The 16,750-nt window shown below is 32.9% G+C and overlaps 1 protein-coding gene across 2 annotated transcripts; it reads right to left on the minus strand.

Moving 5' to 3' along the window:
* Nucleotides 1-8,355: 8,355 nt before the first annotated feature.
* On the minus strand, nucleotides 8,356-12,279 carry LOC127098138 (ethylene receptor 2). Of its 2 annotated transcripts, XM_051036645.1 has the most exons (4): nucleotides 11,726-12,279; nucleotides 11,437-11,580; nucleotides 9,442-11,329; nucleotides 8,356-9,027 (listed from the first exon to the last, which is right to left on the minus strand). In XM_051036645.1, the coding sequence occupies exons 3-4, from the start codon at nucleotides 11,179-11,181 to the stop codon at nucleotides 8,491-8,493; spliced, it is 2,277 nt and encodes a 758-aa protein (XP_050892602.1). In that variant the 5' UTR covers nucleotides 11,182-11,329; nucleotides 11,437-11,580; nucleotides 11,726-12,279; the 3' UTR covers nucleotides 8,356-8,490. The 2 variants fall into 2 exon arrangements, with proteins under 2 accessions (XP_050892602.1, XP_050892601.1); XM_051036644.1 differs by lacking the exon at nucleotides 11,437-11,580 and having other exon boundaries at nucleotides 11,726-12,278.
* Between the last annotated feature and the right edge of the window lie 4,471 nt (nucleotides 12,280-16,750).

Below are 16,750 nucleotides of genomic sequence, written 5' to 3' on the forward strand. Positions count from 1 at the left end.
ATCAATGTGCATAAGTTCTAATAGTCTAGAGGTAGAAACAACAGTTTTTGCTTTGAAAGAAGTTTTAGAAAATTTGTCTTTCTGACATGCTTCACAAAGAGCATCTGAAGTAAACTTCAGTTTGGGTAGACCTCTAACTAATTCAAGCTTATTTAACTGAGAAATCCTTGTCATGTTAACATGACCCAAACATCTATGCAAGACCCATTGCTCCTCATTAATAGACATTAGACATTTTACATTTTGATCTTCAAGATCAGAAAGTCTAATTTTATAAATGTTGTTTTTCCTTTTTCCGTTAAAAAGGATTATGCCATCTTTTTTACTAACAGCCTTATAAGACTTTTGATTAAAGATGATATCATAACCATTGTCAATAAGTTGGCTAATAGACAATAGATTATGCATTAGACCAACAACTAAAATAACATTAGTAATAGAAGGAATTTTACCATTACTAATGGTTCCAGAGCCAATGATCTTCTCCTTCTAGTTTCCTCCAAAACCAATGAAGCCTTCAGGATTAAGTTCCAAATCATGGTACATAGACCTTTTTCCCGTCATGTGTCGCGAGCATCCGTTGTCCAGGTACCATGACTGGTGTCTCAGCTGAGTTGTTAAGGATGTCTGCAACATAAATGATTTTATTCTTAGGTACCCACTTTTTAGGTCCTCTTTTGTTAGTTTTCGCAAAGTTTCTCATAACTTTAGGTTTTTTAGCAGAAGGATAATCATGAGGGATTTGTACATGATAATTAGGTTTCAGAACGGAGTTCCTATCCTTAGTATGCTTCTGTGTCTGTGCAGAAATATTAGACTCAGTGCCAGCAGGCACGAAATGCACATAGAGAGGTTTTGGAATGACCTTCTGCCTTTCGTCAGGTTTATTAGGTTTTGTACAACCAAAACCTTTCTTTCCAATTCTACTAACTCCATAGATCAAGGAAGCCATTATGCTTTCATCTATGCTTTTAGCCAGAAAATACCGGAATGTTCTATCATATATGATGACGCAATCAGTACCAGAAGCTTTTGAAGTTATTTCCTCCTCTAGTTTTGAAATTTTGCTTTTCAAAGCAGAGTTATCACTTTCTAAAGAAAATACTTTTTCATTTAGAGAGGAAATATCTTTCTTAAGCTCTTTCTGAGTTTCAGAAGCAGTTACTTGGACTTGTTTAAGGTCCTTGTATTTACTTTGAAGACTCTGGTACTTTTCCAGCATTTCAGAAAGACAAATTTCAATATCAGAACGAGATAGATTAGAGAATACCTCTTCAGAATCGGAGTCAGATTCATATTCTGATCAAACCTTGTGTTCTGGTTCTTGAGAGCTAGTGGGATCCTTAGTAGTTGCCATCAGTGTAACATTGGCTTTTTCTTCGTCAGAATCTTCTTCTTTAAATTCTGAGTCATCCCAGGTAGCCATCAGCCTCTTCTTGACTTTGGAGAAGTTCTTCTTGGGCCTCCTATCCTTCTTCAGTTTAGGTCAGTCATTCTTGTAGTGTCCTGGCTCCTTGCACTCGAAACAAATAACTTCTTTTCTAGAAGTTTGCTTCTTTTGACCAGATGAGGATTCGAAGCGACCGGTAATCCTTCTGACTCCTTTGAATTTCCCTTGACCACTTTGCATGTGTTTCCAGAGTCTGTTGACTCTCTTTGAGATTAGAGATACCTCATCATCATCTTATGAGTCTTCATCAGATCCTTCTGATTCTTATTTAGCTTGATATGCTATAGTCTTTTCAAGCTTGGATTTTATAGCTACAAATTTACCTCTCTTCTGAGGTTCATCTTCTTCTAGCTCAATCTCGTGACTTCTTAAAGAACTAACAAGTTCTTCAAGACTGATGTTGTTGAGATCCTTAGCCAAATTTAATGCAGTTACCATAGGTCTCCATTTTTTGGAAGACTTCTGATAATTTTCTTGACATGATCAGCTGTAGAATACCCTTTGTCCAGAACCTTAAGCCCTGCAACAAGAATCTAAAACCTTGAGAACATAGTCTCAACTTTTTCATCATCTTCCATCTTGAAAGCTCATATTTCTGGATTAAGGACAAGGCATTTGTCTCTTTTACTCGAGCATTTCCCTCATGAGACATTCTTAGAGTCAAAAATGGATTTGGAAGAATCTCTATTTGTTATCTTCTCATACTCCGTATAAGAGATAACATTAAGCAATATGGTTTTTGCCTTATGATGATTTTTGAAGTCTTTCTTCTGTTGATCAGACAAAGCACTTCTTGCTAAAGTATTTCCTTAAGCATTTACTGGGTGAACATAGCCTTCGACTACAAGATCTCAGAGATCAACATCATAACCAAGAAAGAAACTTTTTATTTTGTGTTTCCAGTAGTCAAATTTTTCACCATCAAAAATAGGTGGTTTAACACTGTAAAGATCTCTATCATTATTATTAACAATGTTATCAGTGTTAGTGGCAACCATTGTTTCTCACACAATTGGATCGGTACTGAACACTATGAGGTGTTGATAAAACTATTATCATAATTAGAACCGGAGCTCTGATGCCAATTGAAGGTGTGAAAAACACGAGAAATTGGGGGTTTGAATTGAGTTTTACAAGAAAAAGCTTTTTCCAAAACAAAAACACCACTAACAAGTCTAATAATGAAAAGATAAAAATACAAAGATTTTTATCCTAGTTCGATTGAAACTCAAAGCTAATCCAGCCCACCCGCCAAGGTGATTTGCCTTATACACAAGGACTTAATCCACTATAATCAACAATTGCAATAAACACAAATAATAACCTTCTTTGTCTTCTCAAGGATTCAACTAAACCTTAGTCTCCTCAAGGACTTACAAAGAACAACTTTCTTTGTCTTCTCAAGGATAACCTCCTTAAGGAATCAAACAAATAGTTTAAATAATAGTTTGTGTGTTGCAAGATGCTTCTACAAAAGCAGATTTACATAAATGAATAATAAACACTTAAAGAACATTGTATACAAAGAATCGTAGCTTTTCACAAAGAAAATTAGCTTGTCAAAAATACTTGTGTAGAATCATCATTTTCTTTAAGTCTCCAATGCATGCTTATATAGTGTAAGCATGTGACCGTTTGAAGGCTATATGGGGAAATCTCTTTGAGAGGATGCCCACTAATGGATGGTAAAGGAATGATATCGTGTACTATCCTCTCGCCCACAAAATCAGTGACAGGTGTGATGTATAGTATTGTCCTTGCCCACGAAATCAGGTAGTGGAAAGGTTGTTCAATTTGTACTATGTACTATTTGATCACATTTCCATTTGATCTTGTCTTCATATTCATTGGCTTCTGATAAAAAGATGATTGAAGCATGAAGTAAAGAAGTAGAGACCTAGATTCAGAAACTTCAGAACCTTGGGTCAGAACCTTGACATCGTCAGTAGTCTAGCTTGAGTTCTTTCAGTGTCTTCAGAATCTTCAGAGTCTTCAGAATCCTTATTCAGAACCATGATAACTTCAATCGTCTGTCTTAAGATCCTCAAAATCTTCAGTTACAAAGCACAACTTCAGAAGCTTACCATTCTTCAAAAGTTTGGTGATCAGAGTCACGTCCAGGAGCAAAAACTGAGAGAACATTGCGGCAGCAATAGAGAGTCTCCTTAGAAGCTTCTGATGGGTGAAATAACACAGAAGCAGAAAGAACATTGCAGCAACAATATTGACGTCTTTCAGAACTTCTAATTGTAACCCAGAAGTGGATTTGGAATGCAAGATTCAGAAACTAATGATGTTGCACATCATATGATCAGAATTAGAACTGGTTGTTAAAGCTACACAATAACAAACCATTAGGGTACCAAAATTGTTCTCACACAAATACAACATTGTTATCATCAAAATTCAAGGTATAGATACAGAACCAAATCTTGTTCTAACACCTATTTCTAAATTGTTGGATTCTATGTTGATTTGACCATTGTATGAACCTATTGATATATAATCTTATTCAATTGTTTCTTGTTCGTAATAATTTTTATGCGAGATACTCTTTTAATCTGATTTTGGACACATGGGGAATATTGACCATTAGTCTATGTGTTGGACCTATGGCAATTTTTGTACTTACGCTGGTTGAATAGGGATAGGAGACCACGAGTAGTGGAATAGAGAATTAACATTCTATACATTGCATAACTCTGCTCACGCTGATGGACTAGAGATAGATAACTCCAAGTAGTGGTCAGTGAGTTATTTCGTGAGGGATCGGCTATAACGGTTTAGTTAATTCGTTGTGAGATTAGAGTGATTAAATCATTCATACAGGGCATCAAACATCAACAATAGAGGAATAGGGGATTCTATAACATAACCTGACCGCTTTCGTGATATTATTTACTCGTTCATTTACTTTTCACACTAAACCTCGACCCCCCCCCCCCTTACTAGTTTTCTATAAATTGCACAATTTTGTTTTGCTTTAAGGCAGTCCATGTGGATTCAATCTTTTTATTACTTCAACATTATCGTTACACTTACCGAGAAGTCATCAACCAGCCTCGTAGGAGGAACGTGGCGGTCAGAGGCGGCGCCATTGTCCCCTCCGGTGGTCAACCATAGTCAAACCTAAAACTTTAACAGAACCCATCCCCCATAACATTCCTTTCTCTCTTCGAATCGGACCCTCATTTTCCCAAATTCTTCCTCAAATGGTCGGATCGAGCCTTTCCTTGTCAAAACCCTAAACTCACATAACCTCTCAAATGACCTTAAATCAAACCGAAAGCAACTTAACAACGTTCAAACATCAATTCAAGTGTGAAAAGGAACAAGAACAAGCAAAGCACAAGGAGTTCAAAATCAACAGAGGCAGACAACTAACCTTGGTTCAGGTCATCAAATTAATGTCAATAAAAAGGTACACTAAAAAGTATGAATAAATTTACCTATTTTGAATGTTCTCAGAGAGACGAGAACTCCCCAAGGTACTTTTGATTGTGTTGCTCTTGTTCGTATACTTCTCATTTTCTTCTCTCTTTTTTTAATTTAATTTTATGTGTTATTGAATGTGTTGTTGTGTTGTGTTGTTGTGTGTTGTTTGTTAGGGTTTAGCAGTATTGTTGTTAAGCTCTTCTCACTCAGAATTTCAACGTGAAATTCACAGTAAAATAGTGTTCAGTTGAGCTCTTAGTGTAGATAATGAAGGTGATGGTAGGGTTGAGATTAGGTCAAGCAAACTCAGTATAAATTATGTAGCTCTAAGCTGACGTAGAGTAATTCAATGTTTTGGAATCACTTCTATAAGCCAACCGATCAAATAAAATTTTGCATAATAGCTTTAGGAATTTTTTTCATGAAAATGCAATGAAACAGTGGGACTTATTTATAGTGTAGTTTTGTACGTGTGAAATTTGCAAGTGTGTACCGATAGGAATCAACATCCTATTAAAGTAATTTGATCCAAATTCTTGGAAAAAATGTGAATTTTGAGTGGTGGTGAGTTTGTTTTTGTGGTCCCAAAATTATCTATGTGTGGATGTACATGTATGTATGATATTGCACATAATTCCTTTCACTGGATTCTTTTTGTTCATGTTTATGTATGTGAGGGTTATGCTCATGGAAGGATGTATGTTTGTTTGCTCTAAGCTTGCTTTCAACCTGCATATTGATGCATGATGTCCATTGATTTATATTTTTTCAGGGTATTCATGATGATAGAGAGTGACTTGACCGCGGCTTGATGATGGAAATCAATGCAAGTTTTGTGTCATTTCTGTTTTTTTGTCATTGATGTACTAGTATGTTGGTATCCAAGGGTACACATATAATGTAATATGTGTCTAATATAAATGATATGTGGAAACATGCACTGAGTTCCACATGTAAACATTCAAATTGAAATTCAAAATTATGTTAGTTGGGAATAACTTTTGTTTTATTAAAAATAAATAATCCTATCATGGTATTATAAAAATGCAAAATAATATAAATGCAACCTTAACCCACTATTAAATCTAAACTCAAAGCTAAATAAAAAATAACACAAAAGTCATCTTGAATATGATTAATAATGAAAAGATCAAAAGACAAAAACAACTTCTTTAATTTTCTCAAAATTCAAATTAGTGGATGTTAAAAATGGCACAATGTAAATGAATTAGCAAGGAAAGTAAAAAAAAATCAAATCTTGACCTTTGACTTTCAATTCAATAACATGCTGAGAGATGACAATGATGCAGATGAATAATGACCTTAAAAATAAATGTGAAATAGTACTCTTGAACCAATTACATTTAATATTTGACCATGGAGACCGCGAATACAAAGATTAAGATGAAATGACACTAGGATTTATGATTAAAGAACCAATTTGCAAAAGTCAACTCTTGAACTATTTAACTCCGATCCTCAATCATAAAGGCATTGATGCTTTTCAGAGACACAAATGAAATCAAATACTCTTGATTTATCATCAATCTGAAATCCTAAGAAATGTCATGAAATGAAAAATGCTATGTGACTAAGGAATACTTTTGATTCCTCATACCACATATGAATGAAATGCATGCCACTAAGATCCCTGATGAATGTTTATGATTGATGGGATGCATGATCAAATGGAATGATCATGCAATATTGATGTTGATGAAAAATCTAGGATATATTTTAGGGTATGACAAAGTGAACTCGAATGCTCTAGTCTGCGAAATAGGAAGGCACACATGTTAAATAGTACGAAGCGACACGGATAGAGATCTGCGCATATGTGCATGTCCACCACTCCCATTGATCGGATTTGTCAAGTCTCATCCACATGCGTTTTGGTAAGCTCGGGTCGAAAAAACTTTTAAAAGACTTATTCTTCAGAGCAAGTCTTGGGAACAACTATTATGATACGTTGAAGCCCAATAAGGAGAAGCTCATGAGCGCCCTAAAGGAGGTCCAACAACTCATTTAGTTCAGAGATAAAAACTCATACGCGCGTGAGACCCTCGGCAGGGCCGGCCCAATCAATCTGGAGGCCCTGTTTTAATTTAATAAATAGGCCTAAATCTAAAATATATATATAATTTAATAATAAAAAAATACACTAAAAATTCAAAGTATTGTTTAAACTAATAATATCTTTTTAAATAATATATATTTTAAATTTTTTCATATTAATTAGATTTAAAAAAAAAAAAAATAGGCCCCCAAAATTTTGGGGCCCAGTTCCATAGGGCCTGTTGCGCCTGTGAAAGGCCGGCCCTGACCCTCGGTACAAATATACTTTTCACATTTCACTTTACTTATTTTTAAATTCTTACCACTGACTTAGACATTAAAATAATAACTTTGCAAGTTCATCCCCGTGATCCACCGCATCGGAGATTGCAACACTATATTTAGAATCCAATTTTCTAACTCATACCTAATCCTAATTTCAATCCAAAACAATTTCATTATAAAATTTATTAAGAGACAAGCAAATGAGATTGTACATATACGTCCACATCTCTAACAAGTTTTCAAATAGTGATAATGATTAAAATATTATATTACATTGAATTACGATTAGTGATATAGTTCAAATTAAAAATAGAAGAAATAGGTTTTTGTTTTTTTATCAGAACATGTAATATACTTCAAGATGCATCATCATGAAATGGGTTTATTAAAATAAGAGTGATCATAGTATTTTCCCCTTAATAATATAATACCCATCCCATGAACCAAAATAGAAGCTAAAGTTAAAAAAAATCTCCAAAATATACGTACACGCATAAAATAATACTACAATAATAACAATATAATAGTAAAAAAGAAAACAAGTTGAGCAATTGGAATGGTGTTGGAATATGGGGAAATTAAAATACTCAAAAGGGTCCACATGAAAAAGACAAGTGTTCAAGTACGTGCCCAGGTTCATGCATGCTTTCAACTTCAACGATAACTGGCCCATACCATCAATGAACTTAACAATTCTCCAATTTCTCAATCCATTTTTACTTTCCACTTTTCATATGTACCTTCAACAATTCAATATTCATACGTCTTTACAAAAGCATAAATTTTCCTGTTACTACTCAGTGCGTGCAAATAACGTTCAAAGAAACTTTTATTATTCTGTCACCTTTTCTGCACCAAACTCTCATACTTCACTTTTTTTATATATATTCAAAACTGTTTATTTTGTTTCTTATGGAATAGTAATAAACTTTATATAAAGAAACAATAATGACTCATGTCGCATATATAAACATTATCAAAGCAAGAAACGATTATTCTTTTCCATTATTCTGATTATATATATATGGATGCAGTATTATCATAGCACATTGAAAGAAAGAAACTAATCTGTGTAACATTTTTTGTTCTTCTTATGTATGATGATGTCTCTGGAAAATTGTAGCGCAAGGTAGTGCGAAAGAGTAATGTGTTCTATAATTTCTAACAAGAACAAGAATGTGACATGAAATATAACTTTAAATTAATTACTAGATGTTGTAATGTTTTTTTTTTAACTTGCACCATTCATTTTTCATATGACACTATTATATATTTCCCTGCATCAGAATTCTTCTGAGTTCACTGGCGATTCCTTGCAACAAAACCGGTTTTCGGATTACTCCATTGACGCCAATCTGCATACACCTTTCCCACAAATCTTCTTCTGCGCTTGCTGTTAACGCGATAATCATAGGCCTGTTTCCACTTTTGAACTTCCGGATCCTCGCGGCAACTTCGAAGCCGTCTATGTCAGGTGTTTGGAGATCCAAGAGAATGACTTGGATGGAAGATCCGACAGGTCCGATGAGAGTGAGGCATTCGAATCCTGAAGAGGCGGAAGTGACGGAGCAGCCGAGTTTCTGAAGCAGTTTTTGTGTGACTGCTCTATTTACATCGTCATGGTCAACTAACAGAACTTGCAGACCTCTTAGCATTGAATTGGAATACGTGCGTTCTGATGATTCTCCGGGTTCAGAGATGGCTATTGCAATGGAAGGTCGTAGTTGAAAGCGGAGAAGAAGTGTCATGCTTTGAGGAATGCCATGAGTGTATGGTACCAACCATAAGTTCCCTTGCATCAACTGCAATAAACATAACATAGTAAACATAAATTAAATAATCAAATCAAGGCAGGAACACAGCTTAACACGAACCTACAACTACAACATTCCAATTAAACGATTTGCTCTATGTATACGGGAATGCGAAAATGGGATTATAAAATCAGGTCATAGGTCGTAAAACACGTCTTTTCAATGAAAACTTAATACAGATTTTGAAACATATTCCACAGTATTCAAGGAAGATACAAGTAAGAAATAATGAAAATTCCGATCAAACAAACCAAATTCAGTTTGCAGAAGCAATGAAAAGTGTGTGCAAACATTTATCCTTTAATACTGAAAAATGCGCATTGACTCAGAGAAAATAGATGCGAATGAATGCTATGATGCATTTATTATCAATGAATGCTTATAACGAACTATGTAACTCACCTGGACTATCCTCTTGCAAATACTAAAGCTCAATCTGCCCTCATACCTATCACTGGTATATGTCCTACCACCGGGTCCCGAGGAAACTGAGCTCCCAACTTCAGAATCGCTACCGGTGATCCCTATCTCAAATCTAATATTTACATCACCACTAGATGAGCTTGGTCTCCAGGTAGTCCATCCTTTCTCATTCCTCCCTTGACTTCCAGCATCTGCCGAAACCCGGAATACAAGGATCCCTCCTTCTCCATGGTTGCAATCAAGTAGATTCCCAACCATATGCAAAATCACCTGAAAAACTCTCCTCTCATCACCCATAACATTGTTCGGTAAAGACTTATCAACCTCAACGATAAAACCCAAGCCCTTATAAACACACATGCATTTGGCAAGGCAAGCTGCTTCTTTTATCATGGAATGTAACCCGAAAGACCTTATCTCCAAAGGGAACCTTCCATCATCTTTTGCTGAGCTGTCCATGGCATCGTTTATCAAGTTTGATAGCACATTGCTCGTCCTCAGCATTGCATCCACAATAAGTTTCTGTTCGTTCTTTAAATTATCGTCTTGTACCATTGAAAGCAATCCCAAAATCGAGTGCATAGGCCTCCTCATGCCATCGCTCATGACTTTCTGAAACGAGTTTCTTGCCTGGCTTGCCATCATAGCGTTCCTTCTCGCCTGTTGCAAAGCTCGATTGCGTTCCTCCAACTTCTCTCTCATAAGTTGAGACTCTTCAAGAATTGCAGCATGGGATAGAGCTACAGCAACTTGATCAGCAACCACCTTAATTATCTCCAGCTCCTGGTTGCTCCAAGATCTAGGCTCTCCGGCGGGAAGAATCAAGACCAATATTGCATAACACGCCTGAGTTAGCTCAGGTGTTCCTCCTTTGAAATTACAAACCCGTAGCATTGGCATTCGGATTGCAGCAACCGGTCCTGCATCACCAGAAACCACGCAACTGGAAACAGCAAGCGCCGAGTCAGAGCCAAGTATTTTCACTACACTGCTTCCCTTAATTCTCACAACATCTACATCAGTAATCGGTATAGAAATATTTAAATTCCTTCCGTTCAATTCATGAGTGAGATTCATCACTGTCTTTTCTTCATTAGGCATCCACACAGCACAATTTTGCAAGCCTAGCGTTTTAGAAAGCTCCACCAAAGTGGTATACAGAATCGTATGTCTATCAAGCGACTTACGAATCTCTTGAGTAAGCATTCTTACATGCACCGCCGCCTCCTTTTGCTTCATAATAAGACCAACCTCCCGTCCAAGATCCCACGTCTTTTTCTTGAGCATGAATTCTCTAACCTTCACTTTAAGAAGCAAAGGAATCAAAGTAACAAGCGTTATCGCAGTAGCACAAGACACCAACGCAGTGAGAATCTTAAAGATAGTAAGTGCCACCATAAGCTGAAAAGTGTGAGGACCATAAGTCCAACCATTCAACAAATGTGTCAATCCACATAGTACGATGAAGGCAATGAACTGAACAAGGACCCATTTGAAAGGGACGTTGGAGCAACTGACAAAATAAAGCAGTTCAATAGGGATTGAGAAGTAGGCCACAGCAATCAAGAAATCACCAACTCTTTGACACTCCAAAATGCTCTCAATAGTCCACAAACTCGCTTCATCGTCGCAATTACATCTCGGAAACCCATTATCCGATGCAGATACACACAAGACGATAGAGGTAATCAACAGCACAGACACTATTGCTTTTACCATTGATCCAATATGCTGCTGATGCCTGATTCTTCAATCCATATAAAGGCTATAAATAAATTATTAGGTCATAGCCATACCCCAGAATAACAACTATGTTACACAAAACAAGAAAAGTCTTAATCAATTTCTGCCAGTCTTGCCCTGTCAACTGTTCAAAAACAAAATCAAAAACTCAGTAAGATCCAAAAATTCAATATGAAATCAATCCTAAACAAAAATGACCTAAACTATTCCAATCTTATAAATTAAGTTAACCTTGTTTGAGTCAACATAGCCCTAGGATATAGAGTGGAACAAATCAATGAATAAGACAGTACCAACCGATGCAGAGGATATAACCACCATCAACACAAATGACATAGAATATAAAAAATCAGGAAAATCCAAGATATACTAAACCTGAGGGAAAGCAAATCCAAAAAATAATATTAAAAAAAAAATCAAAGTCCAACAATTTCTAAGTTTAATAATCCCCTAATCCCCCACTAAACAAAAATTAAACAATAAAACAAAATCCAGTAATGCAACCAAAGATAAACAGTACCTGAAAATTTAAAGCCAACAAGATATTCCAGCTTCATCAGATCTTAACAAAGGTTTGTCCAAAATGCATTATGAAGACCACATTAACAAAATCTCCTCCACTTTCTTGAGCATCAAATCAAAATACCCAATAGAAAAGTTCATTACTTTATAATCAACAAACATGCACCCACCTTGTGGTCATTGGAAAAGAACAAGTAGTAGAAGAGGCACTAAATCCCAATAGATGAATTAAAAAAGAAAGCATTTTTACTGTTGAAAAGATTCCGCGGCACGAAACCGGGTGCGACCCTTTGTTGGAAATAGCTCCATGATGTTAATTTTGGTAGGAAAAAAACAAAAGAATGATGATGAAAAATCAGAGTGAAATGAAGGGAAAATGGAGTGTTGGTGTGGTTTTTGAACAGAGAGAATCTTTAAGGTTTTGAGGAATTAGCGTTTGTGTTTTTTTCCAATGGCAAAGGGAGAGAAAACCACGTAGAGAGGGAGAGAGAGAGAGAGCGCCGTTGTTTCGTGGGAGAGAGGAGAGAAGGGTGAGTTGTATTTAGAAAGAGAGGAAAGAGGAGAGAGAAAGTGAGAAAGACAGAGGGTGGGACCCACTTTCTTACATGAAGAGAACTTGGACGCCCTTGTGTTTTTTGTTTTGGATATTTTATTACAAGTCTCCTTTCTTTTCAGTTTCCCTCTTTGTGTCTATGCGTTTTCATTATTTAATTAATGTTCATCATAACTTTGTGTACACAAATTATGTTTCTAAAATATTATTTTTTATTTTAAAACAAAAAAGTTTATGATTTTAAGAATGAGTTTTACCGTATTGAATTAGGGATGGACAGCCTGAAAAATGGGCAGAGTGGACATTGTACATGGCCGGACTTAATTCATGGGAGAAAAAAATGAGAACGACCGTTTTTGAACACCGCATCTTTTTGTTTAGGAATTACAAAAGTAGAGTGGATCACTCGACTAAATTCATAGGTCTGATCTATTTTGTCATAGGAAAAAAAAAATTCTACTCTCTACTTTTCTTAGTGTAAAATTTAAAAATATCTCTAGAATTTGGAGAAAAATTCCGGGTATTTATTTCTCACAAAGTTTGATGCAAACGATTGATTTAGTCATATTTATATTTAATTTCTGAAATCCATCTTCAATACATCATAACTTTTTTATAAAAAAGAATCTTTTCGAATATATATATCCATAAAAAAAAAATTAATTTAGTATGGGGTATATCCGGATAGATAGACAGACTTAATAATCATAGGTTAGTCATGTATCAAATGTCATATTGAAAAAAACAATTAGAAAATAAAAAACAATTAAAATAAAATTATAAAAATCTAAAAGTATAACTAAAAATCAAATTAAGAGTTTATAAAAAAAAATTGGATTCTTTTAAAAATATAAAAATATAAAATAAATCAAATAAAATAAATAAATAAAAAATTATGGTTTTTAGGGTGGTGTCCCGTATTTTTACCTAAATAAATTTTGATCTCTATTTTTTTTTGATAAAGTTGCACGGAAAAATTTCGATGTATAGTGGATTTTTTAAAAAAATGAATTTTTAATCCTAAGTCACGTAAAATTAGAAATGCAGGAACACAGAGGTCCAAACGCATGATACAATTCTTATGAATTTAATATTGGTTAAAATCAATATAAAGTCCTTGGCAACAGTGTCAATTTCAATAAAAAACGTGTAATAAATGGGATTTAGAATTTTCGGAGATAGATATTCTAATTCATTTTTAAAATTTTCAAAGATGTTTTTTCTTATTAAAGTCGATAAAAATGGAGTGGCGGTTTGATTTATAAATGATGGGATGACTTAATGTGTGCTAGGAGATGTATCGAAATTCTAAAAGAAATTTTAAATTTTCAAAAGTTTTGAGGCATTACAAAAGTGAAAAAGAAATTACATATATTAAATATCAAATTTTATTGTTTGTTTAGATTCTTAATAATTCTAAAACTCAATCCATCTTTTTAAAAATTCTAATAAATTAATTATTTATAAATAATAAAATAAAATTTTCACAAAATCAGTTTTTCAATGTTCTATTCTCGTGTCAGAAGCATGACTTGTTTCCATCTCTTTATCTCTCTAAAATTAAGATTGATTTTTTTTAGGTGGTATTATGTTGTTCCATCAGTCAAGTTTGTGGATACTGGTTAATGTATATACATTGTATTTTTTTGGTATGTCTTTTTGCTAATTCAGGAGCGCACACAGAATTAGTCTTGTTATATGCATTGCTGGTATCAAATACGGCCAACTTATATCCAAACTACTGCTATATGGTGAGTAAGACACATACCCAAATAATGTCACTAAAACAAATGGTCTTCTACTTCCTTGGTCCCCATGTCAGAAAAAAGTTTATTTTATTACATATATTAATAATTTAATACATTAAATATATAAATATAAATATAAATATATAATAATTTATATAATTATCTTTATTAATTGTTTAATACCGCTAGTTATTATCATTTTTATTGTTTGGACTCTTCAAATCATTTGAAAATAAATTTAGTAATGTGAAACAAATTTAATATCAGAATATATAAATAAACTTAGTAATTTGAAAATTAATTGTATTTTTAAATACATAAATTAAATATCAGAATTTGTACTATATATATATATATATATATATATATATATATATATATATATATATATATATATATATATATATATATACTACTAAAAAAAATATGATTACCTTCAAATTTAATTTGATTAATTCAATTTTTTGATATCTATGTAATATAAGTTTAAAAGTTTAACAAATTTTACATCATTATGTAATAAAAATTATTATTCTATTATTTCATATAAATAATTTAAAAAATTTAGTCTAACTCAACATAATATTGATTGAGAATGTAAACGTCGGTGCATCATCTCTTTACTTTAAATTTAATTAAATTTCAATTTTAAAAATAACTGTAACACAATTATTATTAAGAAATTTTTTATCAATAAATAAGATAAAATAAACATTGAAGTAATTATTTTTATTTATAAAAGATAGTGTTTACAGTTACATACAAACAATAAATTCACTTTGTATTTAAAGATCTAATTAAAAGTTATTTTATATTTCATTAAACTAACTCAATTGATAATTATAAAAAAATATTTTTTTAGAGATTTAAAATAAGAATTTTTTCTATATTATTCTTAGATTGTCTTGATAATAACATATTTGACATAAACAAATTTTATAAACAAATTTTATAAACAAAATATTAAGATATTATAGTGTCTTTTCTAACCTTTTGTAAACACAATAGAATTTATTAGAACACAGCAACGCTCAAAATCCACATTCGTATTATAAAGTATGGTTTTCACTTAGATTAATTTTGCTTACCTTCATTTAAGGTTTGTTGTACTTAAGTGAAAGTCCTATTTTATAGTATAAATATTGTGTCACATTTAAACTTTGAACTTCTTTTATATCCACGTCATCAGAATTTAACGTTTTTTAATAGAATTTGACGGAAATTATCATTTAGGCTAACGAAGTGAATTTTAAAGGGACTAATTTGTAATATTTTTTAGTTAACAGATTTAAAAAAAATATTAAATTAAATTAAGGGACTAAAATATGTATTAGATTTAAAATAAGAAGAAAAAAATTAAATAATCATAAAATATTATATGTAAGAAAATGTTTATATAGCAAAAATTGTATGCAGATTTTATACTAACGTGAATATCTCATAATTTATATATTCTTTAAACAATCTCATTGTTAATACATGTGATCATATTTTGCATATTATTTATGTTTAATATAATTTGTTATTTTCATGTAGTTATACTATATTTATGAGTTAATAATTCATGATCATTTTATGTCTAAAAGATAAAATATTATATCATACATTATCAGTTAAATGTGAAAAACTTTAATTGTGTGTGAGTCTAATCACACATGCATACTTATATTTTAGAATTGAAATGAGAGTTTAAAAAACTAAAACAAAGAATGTAATTTAGATAATTATTAAATTCAAAATAATAAAAATTTAAACCCAATGAATTTTCACTCGAGTAATCTTTCCTTCATTTTTTTTTGTCTCTCTAGCACTATTTATTATTTTGGACTTTAATAAGAGGTCTTTATTTATTTTTATAAGACCCCAATTTTGACCCTAAGATCTCTCATGCTATCTCATCATATGCATTGGTTTTTGGATCACACATTAGTATTCTTCTTACTCCTCATTCATTGGGTTTGCATTGGGAGAGATCACCAAGCATATTTGATTGTATCATACTTTATTTTTCATTATTTACTAACCAAAATTCCAAAAATATGTCTATGTATAGTTTGTTACTTTTGTAGGTAGTGTGTGTGTTCAACCATGCTCCATCAAGCTCATATCTAGGGTTTAAGACCTTCAATGCAAGGAGATCAATCAAGAGATGGTTTACATTGGTTCTATACATCATATATGGGTCCCCATGATCTTCATTTATCATTTTGATCAAGAATTCATCAAGAGTTTGAAGCTTGTTTGTCTTGGAAGCCCTAATTCATTTGGGTATCTTGTGTGACTTCCTCAACAAGTTTCTTCAACATTTGATTAAATATTTCAAGGTATACTTCATATTACATCATCTTACACATATATGATCCTCCATGAGTCCCAAATATCAAGAGAATGTCAAGTTTGCAAGTCGGTTCATGGTGGTTGACCAAAGAAAGTCAACTGGTCAAAACTGGGGTTCCCTAGACCCTATCTCCTACAATTTTTATCATATGAAAATGATTCTAAGATGAAAGTTACTCCTTATGACATTCCAAACACCTTTTCATGTTGAAGTCAAGAGCTAGTTTTGCTTGGAAAGTCATTTTTTATGGTGAAAGATTATAGGTCATTTTGTCTAAACCCTAGTTAGGAGGTCATCTTCCAAGGACAATAACTTGCTCAATTTTTATGATATGAAAGTCATTCAAGTTCCGTGATCAAATTCATGATGTCCTTTATAACTTTT

Source organism: Lathyrus oleraceus, chromosome 6, assembly GCF_024323335.1.
Source record: "Lathyrus oleraceus cultivar Zhongwan6 chromosome 6, CAAS_Psat_ZW6_1.0, whole genome shotgun sequence".
NCBI classification, from domain to species: domain Eukaryota; kingdom Viridiplantae; phylum Streptophyta; class Magnoliopsida; order Fabales; family Fabaceae; genus Lathyrus; species Lathyrus oleraceus.